At 38.8% G+C, this 26,532-nt stretch overlaps 7 protein-coding genes across 8 annotated transcripts; 3 read left to right on the forward strand and 4 right to left on the reverse strand.

The window, feature by feature from the left end:
• Positions 1–8,246: 8,246 nt before the first annotated feature.
• Positions 8,247–9,319, reverse strand: LOC127243804 (germin-like protein 9-3). Its single transcript, XM_051263968.1, has one exon. It carries the CDS (start codon positions 9,105–9,107, stop codon positions 8,466–8,468), a length of 642 nt encoding a protein of 213 aa, XP_051119925.1. The 5' UTR covers positions 9,108–9,319; the 3' UTR covers positions 8,247–8,465.
• Positions 9,320–9,779: 460 nt separating this feature from the next.
• On the reverse strand, positions 9,780–11,583 carry LOC127243806 (uncharacterized protein At2g27730, mitochondrial). The gene is made up of 3 exons (XM_051263970.1): positions 11,361–11,583; positions 11,163–11,243; positions 9,780–10,035 (listed from the first exon to the last, which is right to left on the reverse strand). The coding sequence occupies exons 1-3, from the start codon at positions 11,511–11,513 to the stop codon at positions 10,009–10,011; spliced, it is 261 nt and encodes an 86-aa protein (XP_051119927.1). The 5' UTR covers positions 11,514–11,583; the 3' UTR covers positions 9,780–10,008.
• Positions 11,584–11,832: 249 nt separating this feature from the next.
• LOC127243803 (uncharacterized protein At2g38710) lies at positions 11,833–16,088 on the forward strand. The gene is made up of 5 exons (XM_051263967.1): positions 11,833–12,133; positions 13,059–13,178; positions 14,419–14,533; positions 15,379–15,472; positions 15,554–16,088. Exons 1-5 carry the CDS (start codon positions 12,030–12,032, stop codon positions 15,790–15,792), a joined length of 672 nt encoding a protein of 223 aa, XP_051119924.1. The 5' UTR covers positions 11,833–12,029; the 3' UTR covers positions 15,793–16,088.
• A 379-nt stretch (positions 16,089–16,467) lies between these two features.
• Positions 16,468–19,176, forward strand: LOC127243802 (vesicle-associated membrane protein 727). Its single transcript, XM_051263966.1, has 6 exons — positions 16,468–16,668; positions 16,961–17,161; positions 17,253–17,454; positions 17,550–17,670; positions 18,779–18,841; positions 18,938–19,176. Exons 2-6 carry the CDS (start codon positions 16,972–16,974, stop codon positions 19,064–19,066), a joined length of 705 nt encoding a protein of 234 aa, XP_051119923.1. The 5' UTR covers positions 16,468–16,668; positions 16,961–16,971; the 3' UTR covers positions 19,067–19,176.
• Positions 19,177–19,252: 76 nt separating this feature from the next.
• On the reverse strand, positions 19,253–21,241 carry LOC127243800 (pentatricopeptide repeat-containing protein At4g21065). The gene has a single exon (XM_051263963.1). It carries the CDS (start codon positions 21,224–21,226, stop codon positions 19,343–19,345), a length of 1,884 nt encoding a protein of 627 aa, XP_051119920.1. The 5' UTR covers positions 21,227–21,241; the 3' UTR covers positions 19,253–19,342.
• A 585-nt stretch (positions 21,242–21,826) lies between these two features.
• LOC127243801 (uncharacterized) lies at positions 21,827–24,557 on the forward strand. Of its 2 annotated transcripts, XM_051263965.1 has the most exons (4): positions 21,827–22,929; positions 23,357–23,511; positions 23,609–23,865; positions 24,421–24,557. In XM_051263965.1, exons 1-3 carry the CDS (start codon positions 22,344–22,346, stop codon positions 23,861–23,863), a joined length of 996 nt encoding a protein of 331 aa, XP_051119922.1. In that variant the 5' UTR covers positions 21,827–22,343; the 3' UTR covers positions 23,864–23,865; positions 24,421–24,557. The 2 variants fall into 2 exon arrangements, with proteins under 2 accessions (XP_051119922.1, XP_051119921.1); XM_051263964.1 differs by lacking the exon at positions 24,421–24,557 and having other exon boundaries at positions 21,829–22,929; positions 23,609–24,171.
• Positions 24,314–25,173, reverse strand: LOC127243805 (uncharacterized). Its single transcript, XM_051263969.1, has 2 exons — positions 24,939–25,173; positions 24,314–24,640 (listed from the first exon to the last, which is right to left on the reverse strand). Exons 1-2 carry the CDS (start codon positions 25,045–25,047, stop codon positions 24,339–24,341), a joined length of 411 nt encoding a protein of 136 aa, XP_051119926.1. The 5' UTR covers positions 25,048–25,173; the 3' UTR covers positions 24,314–24,338.
• Between the last annotated feature and the right edge of the window lie 1,359 nt (positions 25,174–26,532).

Raw genomic sequence — 26,532 nt, forward strand, 5'->3', positions numbered from 1 at the left:
TTTGATTTTTTTCTTCCTTCAGTAGTGTCATATGAGCAAATTGTGATGCAACTTCTTTACTTTGAGCTCGCAGTTCTTCAAAATCATTGGAGGATAGTGAATTTGAAGATTTCTTCAGTGCCCGTTTGCCTTTATTTTTACACGCTTTTATACCCGGATGACGAATTGAGGGAGATTCTTCTACTTCATCACTATGTGGTGTTGTTGGATTTGAATTTGACGAGTATCCACCGTATTCATTAATTTTAATTCTCTTCGGACCAACTCTACTGTCATAAGATGCTTCATTGACAACATTTGTACCACAATGACTGGTACTCCATTTTGGCTCAAGTTTTAATTCAAGCGTGTCCATAAATAAATGCTTTCTTACAATCTGTAGAATATTTTTAATGTGTCTTATTCAAGACATCATCAAAAGATTCTCCGTTCATTTTTTGTTGGTTAGCTTGTTGAAAGCACCCAACAAATTTTGAAACGACTTTATTTATCTTTTGTCAACGATTCTTGCATTGGTTTACACTTCTTGACACCCCTGCTTCAGATTTGTTATCATTAAAATATTAAAAAAAATTTTTCCAAAAAGTAGTACATTTTTTATCAGTGTCTATTAGTGCATCTTTGCTTGTGTTAAGCCATCCACTAATAAGAAGCAAATCTTCTTCATGAGTCCACTTTCTTTTGGTCTCTGTTGTTGGAGTAATGATTTGTACGTCATCTTCATCTCGTTGATTGGTTTGTATGCAAAATTCAGAAATACTTTCCATTTGTATATTTTTTGTAAAACCCATCGATGGGGGATGAAATGAACCTTAAAATGATTGAAAATTTTGAGGATTAAAAGAACCTCCAGATGATTAAAAATTTTGAGAATATGATGAACCTACAAAAGGTTGAAAATTTTGAGGATAATAGTAGTGTGGAGGAATAGAAGAATATGATGAAGCGTAGATATTTGGGACAGATTTTTGAAAATTTTGAGTAACATTAGGATTGAAAGAGTTTTTTGGGAACAATCTTGATTTCCAAGCATGTTCGTAAAACTTTGAAATGAAAAAGGCTTTTGAGAATTGGAAGATTTTTGAGAGTTTTGCTCCATTGTTAAAACTTGAATGTAGAGTAGTGGGAGAAAATATAAATATCTTTGATGAAAGTTTGTGTGTTTTCTTTTATAAAATGTAAATATATTTATAGAAAAACTTAGACACTCTATAACTTATATATTATTTGTATATATTATGTTTTGTTAAATCAAATCAATTTATTTTTGGCTTGTTTAATTTTTTAAAATGCATTGTTATATCACATCACAATATTTATTTTTATCATTGTAATAGTGATCAATCATTTCAAGTTTTGTCTTGTTAAACTTTATTTAATTGTATTGTTAGATCACATCATAATTTATTATTGTACTAGATAGATTTGAACACACATGCATTGTTAGATCACATTATAGTTGATTATTGTACTAGGTAGCTTTAAACACATTTGCATTGTTATATCACATCATTGTTTATTATTGTACTATTTAGCTTTGAAAATACTTGCATTGTTAGATCACATCATAGTTTATTATTGTACTAGATAGCTTTAAATACACTTACATTGTTATATCACATGGATAGTTATTATTGTACTATGTAGATTTAAACACACTTGCATTGTTATATCACATCACTATTATTATGTGTTATCAAATTTATTTTCAATTATTTAATTATTGTACTATTTATTTACATATTTTTAAATATATTATTATTATTATTATTTCACATCATTATTTGTACTATGTAACTTTAAACACACTAGTATTATTATATCACATCACTAGTATTATATATTGTACTATTTATTTACATACTTTTAAATATTATTATTATTATTATAATTATTATTAGTATTATTTTTTCATATAATATAAACTATAAATATCCTATGTTGGCAAAAACTCTACACTACACTTCACTTAAAAAAATATTTGTAACAAACAACTTTGTTACAAAAAAAATGTCAAATTCATCTCAAACAATTCAAGTTCAGTCCGATGAGGATGATGTTATTTCTTTCAATTTGTGGATGCAATTTCAACGTATTCAAGATGTTACCATTAACCATGAAGAGGAAAATCAATCACGCCGAAGAACATACATTGAGAGAAATCGTGAAGAAGGTCACAATCGTTTGTTCAACGATTATTTTTCTGAAAATTCTGTCTATACAGATTTTCAATTTTGTCGTAGATTTCAAATGTGGAGGCATGTCTTTATGCGCATTGTAGATCGTCTAACAACAGAAAATGAGTTCTTCCAACAACATCGAGATGCAACGGGAAGGCTTGGTTTATCGTCATTACAAAAAAACACGGTTGCTTTGCGTGTGTTGGCTTTTGGTGTAGTTGTTAATGTTGTAGATGACTATATTCGTATTTGAGATATTACAACAAGAACGTGTGTAAAAAAGTTTGTTGAATGAGTCATTTCAATATTTGGTGAAGAATATTTAAGAAGGTCAAATGCAACAGACCTACAACGATTGTTGTATGTTGCAGAAAAACGTGGTTTTCCAGGAATGATGGAAAGTATTGATTGTATGCACTGGGAATGGAAAAATTGTCCAACTGCTTGGAAATGTCAATTTTCACGTGGAGATCATGGCAAACTAACTCTCGTATTAGAAGTCGTGACATCGTATGATCTATGGATTTGACATTCCTTTTTCGGAGCACCATATACATACAATAATATTAATATACTTGATCAATCTCCGATCTTTAATGACCTGTTGAATGGTAGAAGTCCAGAAGTAAGTTTTATTGTCAATAATCACCAATATAATATTGGGTATTATCTTACGGATGGAATATATCCTCAATGGGCGACATTTATCCAACCTATTCGTCTGCCTCAATGACCTAATATGCAATTATTTGCACAACGTCAAGAAGCTGCTCGAAATGATGTAGAACGTGCTTTCGGTGTTTTGCAAGTTCGATTTGCTATTATTCGACGTCCGTCACTCATTTGGGATATTGATTTGATTGGTAAGATAATGAAAACATGTTTCATTTTGCATAATATGATAGTTGAAGATGAAAGAGATACATATTTACATTATTATGATATATCACAATTCGAACAAGTGGAGACCGAGAATTTAAGCGGTTCAAGTCAGACATATTCTGCAGATAGGCATGCTGGAATGATTGAGTTTCTAAGCAATAGACGACTTATGTGAGCACATCAACAACTCAAAACAGATTTGATTGAAAACATATGGCAAAAATTTGGTTCGATGAATAATTAAGTTATTTGTTCTTATTTTAATTTTAAATATTTCTATTGTAATTGCAATGTAATGTAATATAATGTAATATTTTCTTCAAAAAAATTTAATTATTATTTTTATATTTTATTTTTTTAATTAACCAATAATAATTATAACACTAAAATACAAATTTCATATTAAAATTAAAATTTAAAAATAAATTAAAACTAAATTTAATTAAATAATAAATAATATAACTTTTTTTCCATAAATTTTTAATAAATCGAAATATTGACAAATAATAATATAATATAATATAATATAATAATTAAATAAATAATTAATTAATACTAAAAATTTAAAATATAATTTAAAAATAATATATATATATAATATGAAAATAAAAATTTATTAAAAAATGAGGAAGAGTATCTTTGTTGCGAATATAAAATATAAGATAATATCTTCGCTGATGTGGCAGAGAGAAAAAGTGACGTGAATAACAAAAAATAGTGGAGATACCGCGGATGGTCCAACCAGGCCACACGATCACCCTCACATACATTAATCAGCATAATAATAATAATAATAACAATAATAATAATAATAATAATAATAATAATAAATATATGTATATGTTGGGTTGTTATAATAATAAATATATGTATATGTTGGGAAAACAACCTGCCTTGTCATTTTCTCGTAGTATTTACATTGCGGATGCACCGTTTTTATTAGTTCACTCTAATATTTAGGGACATTCGCCCGCTGTGTCTATAATGGTTCTCGTTATTTTGTACTTTTTATTGATGACTATTCTCGTTTTACATGGATTTACTTTATGCGGCAGTGTTTTCTGAACTTCCATCTATTTAAATAAACTGATACATACCCAATTTTCCTCTACCATAAAAACTCTCCGCACAAATAATGCTCTTGAGTATACCGATTCTCCTTCCTTCGTTTCCTATCTAATCAGGGTACTGTTGTCCAACGCTCCTGTCCATACACCTCTCCACAAAACAGTCTCGCCGAACATAAACACCGTCATATCCTCGATACAGTCCGCACCCTTCTCTTATCTGCCTCTTGTCCGGATCGCTTTTGGGAGAAGCCGCACTCACTGGTGTCCACACTATAATGCGTGTCCCTTCCTCTGTCATGGGTAATGTCAGTCCATTTGAAAGGCTATTTAATCGAGCCCCTGATTATAGTCTTCTCCGCCCTTTCGGTTGTGTCAGTTTTGTCCTCCTCCCTCCCCATGAGCGCACTAAGTTGGAACATCGTGCGCGTCTGTGTTTTTTCTTGGGATACGGGTTAGAGCATAAGGGTTATTTTTGTTGGGATCCCATTTCCAATAGGCTATGTATTTCTCGTTATGTCACATTCTGGGATAATACCAAGTTCTCTATCTTGTCCCACTTTCGAGTCCCCTTTGATCGTTCGTCTCCGTTCTTTACCTTGTCCTCTCCACCTTTATTTTCTTCCGATGACGTGGCCCCGTCCCCCGCTCCTGACGCTGTCTCGATTGCGCCTCCTGAACCGACGCCGATCCCCGAGCCTACTCCTACTCTCGACTCCGATGCATCACCATTACCAGAGCCTGACACTACTTCGACCTTAGACCCTGATCCTAGCCCTCGCCGTTCCACTCGGGTTAATCACCTACCTACTCATTTACTCGATTATCACTGCTTCTCTGCCACTTTGTCCCACCATGAGCCCAGGTCCTTTTATGAGGCGTATGCGGATCCGTTGTGGCGGCAGGCTATGTCTGAGGAGTTGCAGGCTTTGGAGAAAACCCATACGTGGGATATGGTTGATCTTCCCTCTGGCAAGAAACCTATCGGCTGCAAGTGGGTATTCCGAATCAAAACTCACTCTGATGGATCCATCGAGCGCTACAAGGCGTGTTTGGTAGCCAAAGGCTACACCCAGCAGTATGGTATAGACTCTGAGGAGACATTTGCCCCGGTTGCTCATCTCAACTCCGTCCGTTGTCTTACCGCTATCGCTGCCGCTCGTCGGTGGTCCCTACACCAGCTCGATGTCAAGAATATGTTCTTGTATGGTGATCTACCGATGACATCTATATGTCTCCTCTAGGGGTGTCAATTCGTGTTTTTGGGTCTTGTTCCTGTCGGGTTGAGTCATGGTGATACCAAAAAAACTGTCAACCCGAACCCGACCCGAACCCGAAATCTGACCTGAAACCCTAGACCCGAACACGACACGAATTCTTTTAGGTCGGGTTCAGGTTGACCTAAATTAGTTTCAGGTCACCCGAAATGCGAACAAACCCGATACGAACCTGACACGAAACAAACTCGAAAATTTTTTAAAAAAATTAAATTAACCTAAAAAATATCATTTTTATTTTAAATTTTATATTATTTTATATTTAAAATAATATAAATATTATAAATTAAAATAATAATAATAAAAATTCCAGGTCAACCCGAAGCACGAAACCCAAAATCTAACCTGATTTTTATATTTCAGGTTATCAGGTCAACCCGAAACACGACCCGAACACGACACAAATTTTTTTTCGTTTCAGGTTCGGGTCGACCCGATTTTTTTCAAACCCAAAATACCCAAACCCGAACCTGAAAAATTTCAGGTCGAACGGGTTCGGTTTTTCGGGTCGGGTTTACTTTTGACACCCCTAGTCTTCTCCTCCTGGCTTTCCTACGTCTTCCAAAGTATGTAAACTTCGTCGTGCCCTGTATGGTTTGAAACAGGCGCCTCAAGCTTGGTTTTTGAAATTTAGCTATGCTCTACTCCAGCTTGGCTTTACTTCCAGCGATCATAATTCGGCTCTCTTCCTTCGTCGTGGGCAGCTGGAATTACTATTCTGCTACTTTATGTGGATGACATGATCATTACGGAAGATGATGCATCAGGTATCTCTGAGCTACAGGCTCATCTACACCGCCACTTTGAGATGAAGAGCTTACGACCTCTTCGGTACTTCCTAGGACTTGAGATCTCCGACGCCTCCGACGGATATTATCTCTCTCAAGCCAAGTATGCCTCCGACCTTCTGTCTAGTGCCGGTCTCACTAACTCCAAGACCGCCCCTACGCCTCTAGATTTTGACTGTCGTCCTACTCCGATGGACGGCGTCCCCCTCGATGATCCTACTTTGTATCGTTAGCCGGTGGGAAGTCTGATCTACCTGACTGTCACTCGACCGGATATTGCCTATGTCGTCCATATCGTCAGTCAATTTATGTCTGCCCATCGGACGACTCACCATTCTGTTGTTCTACGGATTCTCCGGTACATCAAAGGTACTCTCCTCCATGGGCTTCATTATTCAACTTGTTCTTTCTTAGTTTTCACCGGGTATTCTGATGCTGATTGAGCGGGAGATCCCTCTGCTCACAGCTCGACCACCAGGTTTTGCTTCTTCCTTGGTGACTTGCTTATTTCGTGGCGCAGCAAGAAACAGACAGTTGTCTCCCGGTCCAGTGCAGAGTCCGAATATAGAGTTCTTGCCGACACCACTGCCGAGCTTCTATGGCTTCGCCGGCTGATCTTGGAGTGCCTCAGTCCTCTGCCACTATTATTTATTGCGATAGTCAGAGCGCCATGAAGATTTCGACGAATGATGTCTTCCACGAGCGTACGAAGCACATCGAGATCGATTGTCACCTTATACGTCATCACGTTGCTCATGGCAACATCTCCTTGTCTCCTATTCCTTCTGCTGATCAGACTGCCGAAGGTTTCAATAAGCCTCATCTTTCCGGCCGTTTTCAGTCATTCTTGAGTAAACTCAAGTTGGGTTCTACCATTCTACCTTGAGTTTGAGGAGATGTTGATATATATTGTATATATTTAGATATATATATCCTGCCTAATATATCTCTTGTATATATATAATATTGTACCCTAATTATAATTGGTAAAATGAAGTTTATTCCATTAATCCGACGTACGGAAATGAGATCCCATGGGAGTGTGAAGTGAAGAGAAGAGGAGAGAAAGGAACAAGTTGAATTAAAGGTGCGAGTTCTCTCTCTCACTAGATCTGATCACTCTCTTCTCTTCTCTACTGTATTGCCATTTTAGATTGTAATGCTGCAGAGTGAGTGCTGATGATGGTCATGGTGTGGCAGTGAATGAGTTAAAGTGTGAGCCTCTAGTGTCCAGCCCCACATACTGACACCACACCTCACCTCACCTTTTCTTCCTCTTCTTCTTCCTCTTATCTATTCATTTATGGATTGGACTGGACTGGACTGGAGTAGTATTTTATTTATTTATTTATCAATGCTGCTGCTGCTGCTGTCTTGCTCTCTCTTTGCTTTTGCTTTTCCATCAATGTCTGTCGACGGACATGGACATGGAGATGGGCAAGCAACTTGTTACTTGTAATTAAAATAAATTTATCATCCATCTTCTCCATCCTTCCTTCCATCAATTCGTCGATCAAAAACCATATCATTTTACGGATAAGATATGATACGATACAATTGTATACTAGTATATAATAGGGATTAGGGGGGTTGTTTGTGGGGGCTACCGTATCCATATCCAATATCAATATCCATATCCATATCCTAATAATAAATCCATTCCTTCTTCCCAAATTGCCCATCTTCCATCTCCTTGTCTGTCTGTCTGTCTGCCTGCCTGCCTGCCAGCCATTTCATCCTCTACCCAGCTACCTACCTCTTCCATCTCCATCGTAATTTAAGTTTAACCATACTCTACTCTATAGTCTAGTCTCCCACTTCGATTCAATTCAACTCATCGCAATGCATTCCATTAATGAATGAAATTTTGCATTGTGTTGGTGTTGTTGGGCCCCTAGCTAATTCACTTTATACATACATCCATACATATTTACCCCGGCGGCAGCATCAGCAGCAAGTAGCATTTTTTTATTCTTATTTCCTCCCCCTGCATGCCCTTAAGCCGTTTTCCACTTCTGCTCCCAACTGTTTACTACGTACTTATATATAGTATGTTCTTTCTTATTGTTCTATTTCATTCAATCCAGCCGCTGTCATTTTTATTTCATTCATGGGAAGATACATCTTTTTATTGTCCCCAAACAAAACAAAATTCACGTCAATTCAAGACACGTACAATGCAATGATTGTCATCGCTCGCACGCACGCACATACTTATGTTGTTTATTACTTAATAATACGCCCATGCGGACACATGACTAATTAGTTTAATTAATGCGACAGCCCCGCCTCCAGCTTCTTGATGGTGCCGACATCCGTCTTGAACGATGCTGCCAGGATGGATTCGTCTATGCTGGCGTTGAACACCGCGCTCGGCACCGCCACCGTGCCGGGGCTTGCGCTCCCGAACGCCGACAGCGCCACCGCCGGGTTCTTGCCATCCTTGTTGTACTGGTAGTGCACCAGCCCCTTTGGGAACACGAACATGTCCCCCTGCTGCAGGGTCTGCGCAAACAGCTGGTTGCCCGTGTCCACGAACCCCACCTCCAGCGACCCCACCAGCAGGAACAGCAGCTCCGACGCGCGCGGGTGGGTGTGGGGCGGGTTCACGCTGCCCCCCGGGGGATACACCAGGGCCGCATACGACACGCTCTGCCCCTCCAGGGCCGGGAGCTGTGTCACCGACGCCTTGAATATGGTGAACTTTGGTGGGAACGCCCCGATGAAGGACCGGAGGCCGGTGTAGGTGAAGTAGCTGCCATCCACGTCAACGGTGCCGTTCGTATTTGGTGGCACCGGGACGACAAAGTCGGTTAGGATGTCCGGATCGGATGCGGATACCTGAACCTGATTATGATGATGGACAAGAATAGTAAGAAGAAGAACAACATTAACAAGTACTACTGTAGCCATCAGCTGATTAATAACTAGATACTACTATAAGATATGGATGATTGAAGAAGAAGATGATGAAGAATATATATACACAGAGGAGAGGAGAAAATGAATAACTAATTCTATGATTGGCTACTTATTTTCTTGATACTGTCGATGGTTAGAGAAGAGTAAAGTAATGTCCAGAGAATGCCGTTTTGGTAATAAACTTAAAACATAACATAGCATGGGCGTGTCAGAAATACCAAATGTATGTATTATTATTATGCATATAAGAATCCCTTGATCGCCGGCGCTTTGCTTTGCTCGGCTCTGCTCTGCTCTGCTTTGACATTAACGCTAGCTAGCTAGCTGCAACAGTAAGAACAAAAGAATATACCTGTGTATATATATATGCCAAGAATTAGCAAACCACCCCTCACATCATCACATAGTTCTCATCTCCATCCTAACTACTTGAGAAAACCACACACGCAGAGACGTATAGTATCAAATAACCAGATTATGACTCTCACACAAGTTAGCCAGACAAACAAACTCTTTCAGCTCTAGTCCTCTTTTTGCTGCCCATGATCTGATTGATTGTTTACAGTTGATTCTTTTCTCCGGTCATTTTCTCCCCCTTTTTAATTAGACAAAGAAAGTAGTTTTACAAGGTCAAGAACAGGTGCGATCGGCATAAGCCACATAAAGAAGGAAATAGTTGGAAAGACATTTGAGGGGCAAAGACCACAATATATACAACAGCCACATGGAGCATATATAATTCTCACATCAACACATTGATGGTCACCAAACCATACACAAGCACCAAACCTTAATAACACAGTCGGACAAACTTATGTACATCTTATTTTATCTGTAAAGCAAGAAACAGCAGCTGCAGGTTCGAAGTTGGCCAACAAACACATGTCCCAGTTCAGCTCTTTTGAGCTTCTCCTCCTGCCTTCACAAAGAAAAAGGACAACCAAAGGGTAATTTAGTTGGCTTATGAATAAACTAAAAACCATATATAATCAACGAGTTTTGAAACAATAGAACCCAAAGATTATGGGTAATAATCCTCACTGACCAATTACTCGTGATTTACACATAAACACGAATTAGTCAATCAGAGTAAACATCATGCCCTGATGATCATCACACCACAACAGAAACCACTCTTTTAAAAGTAACATGATCATTCTTCCATTCACTTCCCAACAATCACTTTACATCGAGGATGTGGTAACCAAAATTGAAGCAAAAACAATCATATTGCAACAATAGTTAATGATGTTTAATATTCTTGTCTATTACGCAATTAGTCAAATTGCCTGCAGCAAATTAAAAATTACTCCATCCTGAAAGTTAAATCAGATAGTATCAAGGCAGAATAATAATCTAATCAATAAAAGTCAGCAATAGCGCTTTCTATTAGAAAAAAAAAAAAAGTATCTACTTTCTTAATGTTGGTCTTTTCCTCATGGCCTAAGCTATACTGTGTAGCACAGTGGTACTACTGAAGCCATTGCTGTTGTGAAAAGAAATTGTGAACTTTTCACTTCAGTTTGGCTTGAATACTATCTGGATCAAAGTCCCACACTCAGTGAAAGCATCAGGCAACAAATTGAAGAACAAATTCTTATGTCAAACTTAAAAATGGAGGATACCCTCATTAGCTATGTGCCAAGTTAAAGGGATTTCCGCATTTGAATGCAATAGGCAATTGAATTAATAAGAAGACAAATAAGATCAACATATGAAATACCATATCCAGTATGATAACAAATACTATTATAAAACTCAATTCACAACTCTCATCCTTAAATTTCCAAATAAAACATTTACACACAACACCTGTGCCTCATGTAGTTATGGACTCAAACAACTTGTCTGAATGAACCTCAGGCTCAGAGTTCTCAAAGCCACAGATCAACTGAGGGGGCGCTATAATTTGTTCATAATGATCCACAGATGATCTTACGTTGAATTGTTATTAGTCATCAGAGAGAGTGGCACAGCTTGAGAATGATAAGAGCTTTCACAATCTTCACATAACCGAATACGAAAAAATGATTAAACAAATATTACCTTATCTGCCTTCTCCCTCTCAGCTCTCTCCTGCTCAGCTTCCTTCTTCTTTTTCTTCTCCATCCTCTCCCTCTCCATTTTCTTAACTCAAAAACAAGATCAAAATCACACGCAAGGTCAAAATCACACGCAAGGCAGGCAGGCAAAGTAGTAGTATAATTTAATCCAAAGAGTTGAGCAGAAATTAAAACCAAAAACCTGGATGTAGACGGTCTCCTTAGCTCGCTCTTCTTCACTGAGGATGCGACCCTTGTCGTCGCTCAAGTAGCGAAGGCTTGACGCAGATGGCAGCCACTTTCCTTCCATCAAACCGTACATTCGAGTGCGAGACACCACTGATCTCATCCCCATCTTCGCTGCTATGCTTTTTGTTGGGTAGCCGTAGCAGTGTTCCCGTCAGAGAGTGATCGACTAGATTACCGATCGAAAAGTCAACTGGGTCCGAATTTGGAAACGGGTCGGGTTCTCGATAAGATGGAACCGTAACCGCTTTTCGAAAACCGGTAGCTACTAATGATTTTCCGTTGTTCCACGTGTCACCGGAAAAAAGAAAATAATAATAAAATGTATGTGGGCTTAAATTTTTCATGCCGTATCCGTATCCGTATTCGTATTTTTCATTCCATTATACTGTTATTATTATTATTATTATTATTATTACATATTCCAGTTTTGGTGCTCGGCCCCGGCGTCTTCCTTCATCATTCCCGGGAGAGTGTCCCTTACGCCACCGCAATTCCTGCTCCCAATTATTTCCCTCACTGCTTCCCAATTGAGTGGGTTCTGTTTTGATTCGATTGCCGTCAGATCGATCGACTTCGACCTACCGAGAATCTCTTCGGCAGCGTGAGGGAAACATCGTCAAACATGGTGTCCGCAAACAAGGAAATGGTTGTGTACTGCTTCGACACGCTGGTGGCACACTACAATAGCGAGCAGGCTCCTCCTCCGGCTTTTGATGAGGGTCAACAGTACGGGATCCCCATTCTTTTTGCGTTTTTCTGGAATTTTGTTCAATTGCGTGTCACGGTGTAATTGTGTTGCTGTGTTGGTTTCTTCTTTGTTTTGATTTTTCCTGGCTTATGCCCAGCCGTTTCCCTTTTTTGTGCGTGCTTGGATTTTGTTGAGTGATTTATTATTTGGTTGTACATTCCATGATTGATTGTGAGCTAGATGTTTTTGCTTAGGTTTTGTTTTATTTTAAAAACAAGGCTTCTTTGTTCTTGTTACCATCGTCTTGGGTTAATTGCACCAATCTGCTAGCATTTGCATGCGGTTTACAGGTCTGCACTTTTTCTATTTTTTTTTTTAAGTTCTCATTTTAATTTGAAAAAAAACGATTTAAAATAATTTTGAAGGTCATTAGTTTTTAGTACTGTTGCTTCTCATTATGTGCTATAATATCTTCTTATGAGATTGCCAAATTCTGGAAGTACAAAGCTTGCTTGTTGACACATTGATGATCTTGTGGCTGTAGTTAATACGTGAGATATCTTACCTGATGCAAGTAAGTTGCAGGGGCATCATCTTTTCCTTTGTAAACTGCTTGTGGTTGACTTGTAGCAGTGTTCTTAATTCTGAAATTGAAATAGACTATGAAATTATCATGTTAAATGCTATCTTCCCTCTGTACTCACCTGGAAAAGTTCAACCAAGATTGGACTGAACATAACAACCTGTTTTTAGAGATGACTTTGGGTCATTTCTCAACATTTATTCAATTATTCATTCATCATCTGAAGGTAATTCTGACCCACCCCCTGAGTTTTTTTTTTTTTTTGTATGAATAATGGACCTTTAACTCTCATCTTGTTGGGTTTGATTTTTCAAGGAATAAATTCGTGATAGCTGGAATTTTATTATATAAGGTTTATACCAATTATACTCTCCTTTCAGTCCATTGTTCGTGACATGGAAGAAAGTGATTAATGGTGGGGAATCTCGCCTACGAGGATGCATAGGTACTCTTGAAGCTCGATGTATTGTTAGTGGTTTCAAGGATTATGCTTTAACAAGGTAATTTTTTGACTCCGATGTTTCACACATACAAAAGAAATCACGTGCATTGGTTCTTGTTTTGTCATAGATGGAGCTAGTACTGAGTAGTGATGTTCTTGGTTTCTTTCTTTTGTTCCCTTTATGATGTGTCTAGTTGGATATCTTTTGTTTTTCTTTGATATCATTTATAACCCTATGATCAAGTTTGTATGGGAAAAAAATTGCTAAGAGGTGGATCAGGCAAGGAAGGATAGTTACTTGAGAGGCTTTCTTGTGCAAAAATCTAATATGGGGTCTGATTGATGAGGTAAAGGGCAATCAAGATTTCCTACTAAAAATATGTAGCATAAATGTGTCCTACCTTCTACCTATGTCGCCTATGGTTGGGGGAGTTCTCCTAATTAAGACATGTAACTGATAAAAAACAACAGAGACTTTCCCTCTGCTGATTCAGAATGTATACTAGTCATATATATTACAATTTAAGGTGCTAGAGTGAAAAGCCAGAGACAAATTTAATTTAATTTTTTTAGTTTTAATTTTTGGTGTGTAATAGAAAGAAAAGATCATTAGTATAGTCATGGGGCTTTCACTTGAAAGCTAGGTTGAGGAATTCGGATGGACAACTTACTCAAAAGGTCACTTCCATCACAAAATTTTGTGCTTGAATTTGAAAAACCAGCATTAATAAACTAGGAACTTTATTTGAAGGTAATCAAGAGCTCTACTTCTTTTCCTTTTATCTCCAACAAACATCTATTCTAATTTTGTTAATCTGACAACTTCTTCTTCATTTTTGATATGTCACTTCACATTTATATCTTATATAATTCCTTTCCTTTCCTTATGTGGTCAAATCTTGTAGCAATATTTTTTATGTTGAGCATGAATATCCATACCCGATGAAAAAACCATCTAGAATTCCATGGAAGACTAGAACCTTATTACTGACTGATCATGTACTTAGTATGTGGTTTTGTGTTAGCCCTTCTGCTTCCAATTTTACTGCTGTATCATATACATGCACCGTTCTATTCTTGTTATTTGGTAGTCTCTCCTTCAATAGTATATTTTAATGGAAGAGAAATATATGGCAAGTTAATGTGTGGTTTTATTCTTTTTGTAAACTCCTAGTTTCTTTACCCTACGCAGATGTAGTGCAATGTTGGAATCTCTGAATTTGATGTTTGATACCATGTGTTTGTATCCCCACAAATATAAGTTGCATGATATCATGCTTTTGTTTTATGTTTTGTAGTGCCCTCCGGGACCGCAGATTTCCCCCTATACAGGCCAAAGAATTGCCTTGCTTGGAATGTACAGTTTCCATACTGACTAATTATGAATCTGCTCATGACTATCTTGACTGGGAGGTCAGTGCTGTATTGAGATTAATTTAATGTTGATTGAATGTTATGAATGTGTGCGCGTTACTTAAACTTTTACTGCCCAGTGCTGTGGGAAGATGAAAGTCATGGTTCACACTTTTTTTCTGAAAAGATTCCATATGTTCATGTTGTTGTAGTATTCTGACATCTTGTGGTATAATACACAAGGAGTATTTTTGGATTTGTTGTTTCAGATAAGTTCAAAATAATCATTCTTTAGTCAAGCACAATTTAGCCTACTGTATCAATGTTCTATTTGGAAGGTTTCAACTCTAGTCACAAATTTTAAAATGGAAAATTAGTGGTAGGTTTGTATTTTAACTCAAAATTAGGATGAATTCTGACTACTACTTAATAGAATGGCATTGCATGATTTACTACCAACTTTTTAGCATTAAATGCTGCTTGTGAAGGACAAAGGGATAAATGTACTACATGATGTGTTATGGCACAATATATAAAAAAAAAAGAAGAAGAAGAAGAAGAAGAAGAAGAAGAAGAAGAAGAAGAAGGAAGCTTATTGAAGCAATTATAGATGCTTGTTTGATTGATTTATGATAGAGGCTGCTCATTTATTATGGGAGCACAAATCATACCCTTCCCTTTTGACGGGGTATTATATTTTACTGGTCTTTCCAATTCAAACAATGCTTACTCATGCATTAATCCAAAGTAAACTCTATCTATATGGATGTGATTAACTTTGAGAATAGCATGAATCTATGAGAGTAGTGGCTGTTAAATTGGTCGGTCCTTTATTTGTTTGAATTACTTTACCTGTGGATTTTATGCGGTAGCATGTAATGGATATGAAAGCAATGTGTTTGCAGGTTGGAAAGCATGGAATAATTATTGAATTTACTGACACTGACTACAATACCAGGCGGAGCGCCACCTACTTGCCTGAGATTGCTGCTCATGAAGGTAGGTAACTTGTGCATTACAACTCCAGTAGGAGAATCAACAAGTAGTGTCTAATACTTTGGTGTGTCTTTGGCTTGCAAGGTTGGTCCAAGACGGAAGCAATCGACTCCCTGATAAGAAAGGCGGGATACAATGGCACCATCACCGAACAACTCAGAAAAGGTATCCAACTGACGCGTTACCAGAGCACGCTGTTTACCATGCACTACAACGAGTATGTGGCGTATGTGAAGGCAACCAGAGGTGCTGCTCCTAATATTAATGGGACAGCTAGAGGTGCTGCTCCTTGTATTAATGGGGCAAGGCACGGCTATTATTGATTGGTGGTTCTTCAGCTTCCATTGAAGCTTTTGTTGACAAATGGGAAGTTTAAGCTAAGGTAAGGTAATTTATTTCCAAAAAAAGGAAATTGTAAGGAAAAACATAAAAGCTCGATGCAAACTAATTCCTGTTTCATCATCGGCCAGACTATTTACTCATTGGCTACTGATGCTATGGTTATTATTATTATTGTTATAGTTGTTGTTATGTGTATGTTGTCTTTGTGATTTAAATGTCCTGAAAACTGGAAATGATAAGATTTGGGACAAAGCACAAGTGCAAATGTTTGTTATCAGTATCGCTTTCATTTTACTTGTACTGCTACTGCTACTGCTACTGCTTCCTTCCTTCCTGTGCTGTATTTATTTATTATGAGGCATAGTTAATTTATCCGGGTCCCAAATAATATATACTTTGTGTATATATTATATTATTTATTTTTTGTTTGAGAAAACGAAAACAAAACCCACTTGATAAAATAAAGAGTTGGATTGGTCCGTGTTATTAGTGTAGAATTTATATATATGATTTACAAAATAATTATTTTTTAACCTAATCAGTATTAAATCGGCACCAATCCAAACCCGATAAAAATAACGGAAACAAGGTGAAAAAGATGACTATTTTGTAGAACCAGATATTACTTTTAATTTAATCAATAAAATTACATAAATTTAAAGAGCTGCAGAAAAAAGGGCAGAAATCTTAACCAAGAGAAGACGAGAGAAACTTCACCCGCACCGTCCTTCTCATCTGCCAACTCTCTCCGTCGAACCCACTTCCCACGTTTTTCTTCGCGCCAAAGCCACCGAATCCGTCAATCGTCGGAGCAATTTCCATAAAAAAGGCAAACCCTCTGCGATCGCACTCTCAAGGTGCTACAATTTTTATTTCAGTTTTTATGTTCTTCGACTTGCTATCTTCATCGATCTGGTGAATTTTGTTCGTGTTTTGCTGCAAGTACACTCCTTTAGGGTTAATTGCCCATATCAGTGACGTCCGTGGGGTGTTCGTTATTGGCTCCCTGCTTTTAGTCTGTTTTCTAATTTGCAGTTGTGATGATCTATTCGTTAGTAACAATTTATCCGTTTTCCATCAGCCAAGATGATTTTATGATCGGCTTTGTGGATTATTCTTAATGTTTATGTTTCGCTTTGGGGGCTTCAGGTTTTCCTAAGATGAGTCCGAAAGGGTTGATTTATAGCTTTGTAGCCAAAGGGACTGTTGTGCTCGCAGAACACACCCCTTATTCTGGAAATTTCAGCACTATTGCCGTCCAGTGCTTGCAGAAGCTTCCTTCCAGCAGCAGCAAGTACACATACTCTTGTGATGGCCACACCTTCAATTTCCTCCTCGACAGTGGATTTGGTAGCTATTCTCTATAGGCCCTTTTGTCTTTTCAAAGTATCCAGATCCCCGTCATTGCTGCTAAATCTTACCATTTGTTTTGAGGGTGCAGTCTTCCTTGTTGTTGCTGATGAATCGATGGGAAGAAGTGTACCTTTTGTGTTTCTCGAGAAGGTGAAGGATGATTTCAAGCAACGATATGGTGATAGCATCAAGAATGATGACCAACACACTCTAGCCGATGAATATGATGAGGAGGATGATTTATTTGAAGATCGATTTAGCATTGCATACAATCTAGATCGGGAGTTTGGGTAAGTAGTATGTATGACCTTTCTTGGATTTTTTAAGGAAGTCTACTTTCTTTCCTTGTTTTAATTGTTTCTTTATGTGATGTTTGGCTGACTAGGCCGAAGCTTAAAGAGCACATGGAGTATTGTATGAATCATCCAGAAGAAATGAATAAGATGTCCAAATTGAAGGCTCAAATAACAGAGGTTAAAGGAATTATGATGGATAATATCGAGAAGGTAGGCTTGCAGTCTATTATCCTTTTAGATAACTAATGAAGTACTATGATTTCATAGAATTGTTCTAGCAAATCAATCTATTGATGATTGATACTACAATTGTGCTTTGACTGCATCAGTTTGTTGCACTGCTTTGATACCATTGTCCTTAATTGCCGGTGCTCCATTCTTGTTTTTTCTCAGCACTTCCTTGTCTACTGTTTATGCTTAAAATGCTCTCCATTGATGTTGTGTTAGTAGTTTGAATACTAGTACAGAACCAGGAAATGAAAAATGAAAGAAGGAAAAGGGAAAAAAAAGATTTACCTAAAGAATGCGAGAAAATATTTAAAAAAGAAATTAAAAGCAGTTGAAACCTTGGTCCTATTTTCGCAACTGTCTCATCACAAACATTATTTTATTATGATGATAGAAAGGATGACTGCTCTGTAAAAATCCTGCAGTCAAATTCAAGTTTATCAACTATGCAAACTTATTTACACATGATGAATTTGTATTTGTTCATAGCCTCTCCTGTGATGGTTTGTATGGTATTTCATCCTTCTCTTGTTAGCATGACTTGTTCTACTATTCTGCACAATAATAGCATAAAGCTCTCTTATGGGACTTAAGAATGAAACAAAAGAATGGGATGTGAAGTACTGGATAGGTGCATGAAATTTGGTCCAGAGAAGAGGAGTAGAGGACAGTTTCTCATGCCTACAATGTGGCGTCGACTTTGGTATAATCCATAAGTTAAGTGTACCCAAATAGAATCTACTGGTGGGGATGCCTATCAAGACTGTCTTGGTGATTATTATTATTATTGAGAAGCTTGAATTTTACATAATGGCCATTTAGTTATAGTGCTGTTATCTTCTTCTTTGTTGTACTAATGCTCATCTTCTGTGTTTTTTTCTTTAAATCATAAATGGTGATTTGCCTTCGTAGTCCGTATTACAAGTATGGAATTTCTCATATGATCCTTTTCGACTTGCAGTTTTAACATTATTTTGGGAGATCAATGTCTGATAGATGCTATCGCTTCTTGATATATTATGTCATCTTTAAATCAAACTATACTAGTGAGATTCTAATTCAAAGATTACCCATTGCCCCTGCCCTTCAGGTTCTAGATCGTGGTGAGAAAATAGAATTGCTGGTAGATAAAACTGAAAACCTTCAGTTCCAGGTGAGAGCAAAGTCTTGTCTACCCTCATATGCACCTGGTATAATTTACAATGTGGGGAATCTCATGAACTAATGCTCCTTTGGATAACTGGTTCAGGCCGACAGCTTCCAAAGGCAAGGGAGGCAGCTACGTCGGAAAATGTGGTTGCAGAGCCTTCACATGAAGCTGATGGTTGGAGGAGCTATTCTCATCCTAATTTGCCTTATCTGGCTTATGTTCCGTTGACATTTTCATCAATGTGTTGGATGACATTATTGTTTTTCACTTCTGTACAAAAATTGGGAAGTCTAGCACTTACATATATATAACTTGTGTTCCATTTTGAATGTACTTCAGCTTTGGAAAATATGGATATGATATCCACTTACATTAGAGCATCAAAATTCAACCTTCATTTCCTATTACAATAGAAGACTAAACTAAGCTCAAGGTCAAGGATTGCAATGTTTTTCCTACCGACCATTAGGATTGCAATGTTTTTCCTACCGATCATTAGGTCCATTACCAATAATCCTTGCAAGAACAAGTTCCATCCCTGAAATGATGAAAACGGCTGCCATCCCTAACCACAATCTCCCTCTCAAAAACCTTCGATATCAGTTTAATTGCGACGTGACAATCAGCGCACACCCTCAAGTTCTTCACGATTCGAATTTGTGTTCCGGGCGCCGTATTAATCAACACAAATGCAATGGCAATCTTCTCACTATGATAAACCAAGGCACTCTCTTTCTCCTCCTCCTCGATATCCGCCAGCACATTCGACGTGTGGGGCATGTACCCTTCCACCCTCAGCCGCCTTGTCATCTCCGACAGCATTGCGTATATTGCCTCTGTTTGAGGGTGAGACTTATCCCCCATCATAAACTCGTGCACGCGGTTGCCTAGTTCAACGAGGCTAAACCCGGGCACCTTCCTCACTCCTTCCTTAAGCATCATCTTCCTCACGCTGTGCGCATCCGACCATCTTCTCTCAGATGCATACAGGTTGGAAAGAAGAACATAGTCTCCACAATGGTTAGGATCTAAACTTCTGAGCTTCTCCCTCGCGATCTCACCTATCGATGAGTTTGCATGTAACGAACACGCTCCTAGCAATGTCCTCCATATCACTGCATTGGGTTCAATCGGCATGTCGCAGATGTATCGGTACGCCTGTTGAACCAAACCTGCTCTGCCCAGCAGATCGACCATACAACCATAATGCTCAATCTTAGGCACAATGCCGTAGTCCTTCCTCATCCTGTCGAAGTAACCGAACCCTTCGTCCACCATCCCACAGTGACTACAGGCGTAAAGCACCCCAACAAATGTGATCTCAGTAGGAGCCACTCTCCTCATCTCCATCTCCCGGAAGAGTTCCAGCGCTTCCTCACCGAATCCATTAACCGCCAATCCGACCACCAATGATGTCCAAGACACAACACTCCTACCTTCCCCCAACCCATCAAAGACCTTCCTTGCCTCCCTGATGTTCCCACACTTGGCATAGAGAATCAAAAGGGCATTTGCAGCATGTGAATTCTTGTCCAAACCAACCTTCATCAAAAACACATGCGCCCTCCTGCCCAATGCAAGGGCACCAAGTTCAGCACAGGCGGTGAGCAAACTCACCAGGGTGAACCCATCAGGCTCGACCCCCTCCAACCCCATTTTCCTGTAGAGCATCAAAGTTTCATCGGGCCTGTTGTTGAGAGCATACCCGTTGATCACCGAATTCCAAGCCACGAGATTGTTATTCCTATCAGGCATTTCGTCGAACACCTTGTAGGCACTGTCCGCCCTGCCGCAGGCCCCGTACAGATGAACCAAAGCATTCTGCACGAAAGTCAAGGAATGGAGCCCATCCTTGAGCGCCGAGCAGTGCACCTTCTCGCCCTCTCCCAAAACGTTCAACTTGGCGATGGCTTTAAGGACAAAAGGATAGGTGTGGGTATCAGGGTTGAGCGAACTGAGGCGCAGCTGGCGATACACATCGAGGGCGGGAGCGGGATCAGGGCTCTCGGCATAGCCGCGGATGATTGTATCCCAAGTGAATATGTTGGGCCGGTGAATTTGATCGAAGACGGTCCGGGCGTAGGGCATAGGCCCGGAAAGGGAGACGAGCGCGAAGATCAAGTGCTTGCCCATGTCGGGGCTCGAAAGAGGGACCCAGCGGCGGATGGAGAAGGCGTGGATTTGGCGCAGCTTGGGGACCGTAGAGGCGCAGGAGACCAGCAACGCAATGCATTTCCTGAGAATGGAGACAGCAGCAGCAGCAGCAGCAGCAGCAGAAGATGAAGATTGAGTCGAGGAGGAGGAAGACGAGAATGTCCGACACAACATACCCACCCCCTCACACCCAAACCAAACCCATCCTCCATGCACCCAAACCCACCCAACCATCCCCCACCTTGAAGATTTTATTTTATTTAGAATTATTATTTCTAAAATTTTGTTTTTTACAGTGTGCCCCCAGTCCAACAAACTAGGCTCCCAATGGGCCCATATTTATCTTAACTTGGGCTTTAGTGCTGCAGTGGGCCCTCCTTAACCAACGTTCCTCTCTCGCATCTTAGTCACACGCTCTGACTGCTGTTACTGCTTAATAAAGAAGGTTACCATTGAAATGGTAAATCAATGAATCAATATATAAATGAGAATCGATGGAATGGTTAGTTTCCATATCCATCTGCATCTGATCCTGATCCTGATCCTGATCCTGATCCTGATCCGAGCGTATTTGTTTGGAAAATTAAATTTAATGCAATTTCCCTTCATTAAAATGGCAATGCCTCTCCTGTACGTACATACATAGTATAGTATTACGACCGGCGTACCCGCCCCGGCTCCGGCACCCAACCCAATTCCAGTAAAAAAAATCCATCCCCAAACCAAACAAGACCAGAGTGAAAGCAGGAAAAGTCATACTCAACCCCAACGGTTACTAAAATAGTAGCAAGCAAATCAGTAAGTATTCTCAATTGTGCTGCTGTGTAGCTGACTCGTCTCGTCTCCCACCATCCATCCTGATCCATCAAGAAATCTTCTTTCTCAGATTCCTACAGCAAATCATGCACGCTCCTCCCCTCCCCTCCCTCCAAAGTTAAACGGTCGGTGTGGTCGCTCCCGATTCCCTTATTATCGTCGTCTATCATTAATCATTTCCTGCTGCTTTAAATCCATCCTCTTCTAATCCCTTTAGAATCTTTCCTCCTCCACTCTACCCTACTCTACTCTAACCTACTATTATATCTACCTACCCCCTCCCTCCCTCATCCTCCATCGATTCGATTCATTCACTCCTTCGTCGATGCCGATGCAATGACTTCCGGGGGATTCCCATTCCCTTCATTCCTTATTCCCATTTCGATTCTGACCCGCTTTCTGCTACATCTTTCTTGAATTTCTTCGCTGCCCTGCCCACAAGTCTTGATATTGACTTCTCTTTTCTGGATTGGCGTTTTTGTATATAAATTTGCCTTCTTTTTTCCCCCCTCCCCGTTTTGTAACTGTTGTGGAAATGGGGAATTGCTTTGGGACGCAGAGCAAATCGGCGGGGGGAATCGCGCCGTCGGATATGGTGAATTCGCGTCCGGCGATCAAATTGTACGGCCAACAGGACAGCTCCGCCACTTCCCACATCCGATTCGCGCTTCTCTACAAGCCCGTCGCTCTCCAATTCGTCCCTTCCGAGGCGCACCAAAACCCTACCCTTATTTACAAATCCGACGTCGTTTCCGGCTCCGCGGAAGAAATCCTCCGTTACTTGGACGCCAAGTTTCCCGACCCGCCCTTGGTCGTCGCCGGTGATACTACTGCCTCCCGCAGTAGTATATGGGGCTGGTGCGGGGAGAACACGCCGACGGTGGTGTGGGTGGCGCAGCTCCAGCACCGCAGCATCACCTTTCATCTGGAGAGGATGGTGAGGTGGGCGGAGGACATAGCGGCGCGTGGGGGGAACGCGAGGGGGGATCCCTCTATGGGGAGCCCCAGAATGGAGGTGAAAAAATTCGCCAAGGAGTACTCGCAGTTGCTGCAAGTGATGCTGGAGCACGCCCAGATGGAGGAGAGGGTTCTCTTCCCCATTCTCGAATCTGCCGATCCAGGTACAGACAAAACACCCTTTAATGTAGATGCAATCTAGTTATTAATCTTGTCCTTTTCCAGGAACCCACCCTTAAGCATACCAGCTGCCTTTTACATATAATCAATCTCCTTTAGCCATTTATTGCTCAATTTTGCTTGATGAAGATAGCTACCGAATCCAAAAGTCTTGAAATCCAGAAGTTATACTGATTTCTGATCAAATTTAGTTTCCTGATGAGTATCAGGGACTCTCGAATGTACAAGGGCAGTTTACCATGCTATTGACCTTATCTAAAGTTTATGGTTCAGGATTTGTGATTCAACATTAGAAGACCAATTAGCTTTCTCTGAAGAACTGTGGCTTTAATTTCTCGTGATTTTGTGGTAGTTGATGGAATGAGAGTTTATTGTTGGTTGTAATAAATGTTTGAACATGGAATCGTGCAGGATTATGTAAAGATGCAAACGAGGAGCACGCCCGACACCTGCCTATGATGAATGGAATCAAAGAAGAGATCAAGGTAATTGGAGTAATGAATTCAGGTAGTCCTGATTACCAAGAGGGTCTCGACAATCTTTCATCTCGTCTCTTCCAATTAAAGGTGCGGCTGAATAAAGCATTGAAACGGCGTTGAATCCCTTTTGTAACATTCTTACCGGTAAATATTATTGTTGTTGCTTCTGTTTACCTATTTCCAGGAAAACTGCAAGCAGCACTTTGAAGAGGAGGAAAAAGATCTGTTGCCGCTGATGGAGGCCACAGAGTTAAACAAATCACAGCAAGCAAAAGTATTGGAACAGTCACTAGACGTGATGCGTGATACCCATTCTCACCTGTTTCGCTTCTTCATGGATGGCCTACGGCCTCATGATGCTGTGCAATACTTTGGCTTGATCAAGAAATACTGCAATGGTATCCGGGTATCGCTTATGCTCCACATGATGTTTGACTAAAGGTACTCTGGCCTGTATGATCAAGAAATACCTGCTGCAATGGTGTTTGGTCACTTATGCTTCGCATGATCGATGCTTGACCGATAACATTTAGCTTGTGTTTTTTGATGCAACTGACTTAGTGGAATATCAGCGAACTTTGACCGCACTGTGCTAAAATTTTTCGTTTTAAGTATTAACCGACAACTTTTTACAGTTGAAATCAAGTGTAGAGTTCTTAATTGCTACATATTTAGGTGAACATCTTTGTTCTGGTACAGCTTCTGTACATGATTGTATTTGCAATCTAATGCGAAATGTTCGATCTATCTTTCTAAGCTATAGAACATATACTTGATGCAGTTTATTGATTACCAAGTAGCCATAAAGTGGCTTCGATAGCCTGCCTACCACACTTTTGTACTTTACATTCTCTGAGAATAAAATAATTTGTAGTACTTGCGTTCTTATACAGTCATCGAACTTGTTACTCCCCTTACGCGTGCAGTCTTGTACAAACTAGGCGTGCCAATGTAGACATGGATAGCAAAGCTGTAGCAACTAATCTAGTTTTACAGGAGCTTCCTTTGTTATGATGGGTGTGGCGGCCGTGTCCTGCAGCTGCTGCATAGAAGGGTATTACGCCTGCACCCCCCTGTACATATGGGGAGCGTGATCGACCACCGCCTTTTGTGCTAGCCGGTTTGGCTCTGGGATTGGTTCCATGGGTGAATTTGTTCTCATGAGGTATGTCTTGAGGATAGTGACTCCTGCTGTTGACTGGGTGTTTACTGTTTGCTGCAGTTTTTATAGATAGATTCTTAATAAGATCAGAAGGTTGAGTCGGAAACTCCATTGTTAGTGATGAGATAGAATGTTCACAGCAAGATGGTATTTTTAATTTTGAAAATTGTTCAGAGATCCTGTCAAAACTTCCCCTTGTATTATAATTTATAACCATACCCGACTGGAAGAAAAGCAAATCAAGAAGCTGGTTTGATGAAATGGTTATGGTCATTTGATCTCTCTCTCTCTCTCTCTATATATATATATTATATATATAGAATGCATACATACATACATAAATATATAGTACCTGGTTGTTGAGCAGATGCTGGAGGAATGACAGTGCAGAGGTAGATGATGAGGAAGAAGAAAGATAGTTGAGCCACCAACACTTTGTTTAATTTCATCGTCATTTTCATTTTAGTGTATATCTTTGAGCTTCCCTCTCCAATCCCATCATTAATTACATTACTGCATACAAATGTGAAATATATACTTTGGTGGCTGTCTCAAGTTTGCTTATAAAGTATATGCAATAATGCAAATTGGTGAAAGCTAAAGTGACAAAAAAAAAAAAAAAAAAGAAAAAGGTATGTATATTATATGCAAATGTATATTATCTTTGTGAGTTAGATAAGAATAATAAGGTGGCTTAGTGATGACTGAACTAGTGAGCATTGGATATATATATATAATTTTATTTTATTGTAATGGGCAATTTCATTTTATTATTATTATAAAAGTAAGATTAAGGTGGATACTACTAGATAGAGAATTTTTTCCTAATGTTTTGGTTTTATTTGGATAAGAGTTTTGAAATGTTTGAGAATTTTGTAAGTGGTAAAGTTGATATTTAATTTAATATTTTGTAAAAAAAAAAAAATGTATATGATGTGAGTTTTAATAATAATAAAAAGAAAAAAAAAATACACACACTATTAATGAATAGATGTCCAAAATTCTTATTATGTAAACAGAATTTTTGTGACTAGTGTTGGGTAAAATTAAGGTATCTTCAAAGTACTAACAATGGGTTTGGAGTTGAGATTTAGGCCCTCACTAATTGATCTCTTTATTCGAATTCTTTATGTTTCTCCTCACATAAATCAGTATCCTCATTCATTTAATACAAGGAATTTTATTATTATTATTATTATTATGATGACGTGGAATTCGCAATTGGTATTTTTCGAATGCGTTTTGGATAAATTTATGACGTAACCTGTAAATTAGGCTATATTAACTAATGTTTTAAGATTTGGATAACTTTTGAATTATTTTAAAATATCTTTTGAATTAACCATATTAAATTCAAAGCCGTTAATTGATTCTTGGATATGTATAATGCATGCTACATGTAGGATGTATGAAGATTGCTTCTCAATGTCTGAGGTTTTATGAACATATGTGCATACAATTGTTAACGACTTCAATATTCAAACAAGTCAAATGGATGAAGTGATAGATATAGATGCGGTTACGTGTTAATTTTCTTAGCAAAAACTACCGATCTAGAGTCTAGATAGCATATGTTATGTGAAATACGAGCATATACCATATCTAAAATGTATATTTTTTTTTGAACTCTTGATCGATGTTTATCATACGAGTATATCATGTGTTTTTGTCATTTTATTGTATTTGTATTATATTAATACAAATGACATGTTATATGGACTGTTGATCAGTGCTTTTTGAACTTTTAATCGATTGGCACCATAACCAAACTAGATTTTTATATATTGTTACTTGTATTTTCTTAGGAATTTTGTAGAAGTGGAAAATGTAATAATACCCACAATTTTTGAATTTTTGAACCATATATTAAACTTGTGTGAACATTATAGAAATAACAAATATTAGGAGTATAAATATTGGTTGTGACTTATTTGGGCATCGGAAAA

The sequence above is a fragment of the Andrographis paniculata genome, unplaced genomic scaffold (genome assembly GCF_009805555.1).
Source record: "Andrographis paniculata isolate CXL003 unplaced genomic scaffold, ASM980555v1 Contig98END, whole genome shotgun sequence".
NCBI classification, from domain to species: Eukaryota; Viridiplantae; Streptophyta; class Magnoliopsida; order Lamiales; family Acanthaceae; genus Andrographis; species Andrographis paniculata.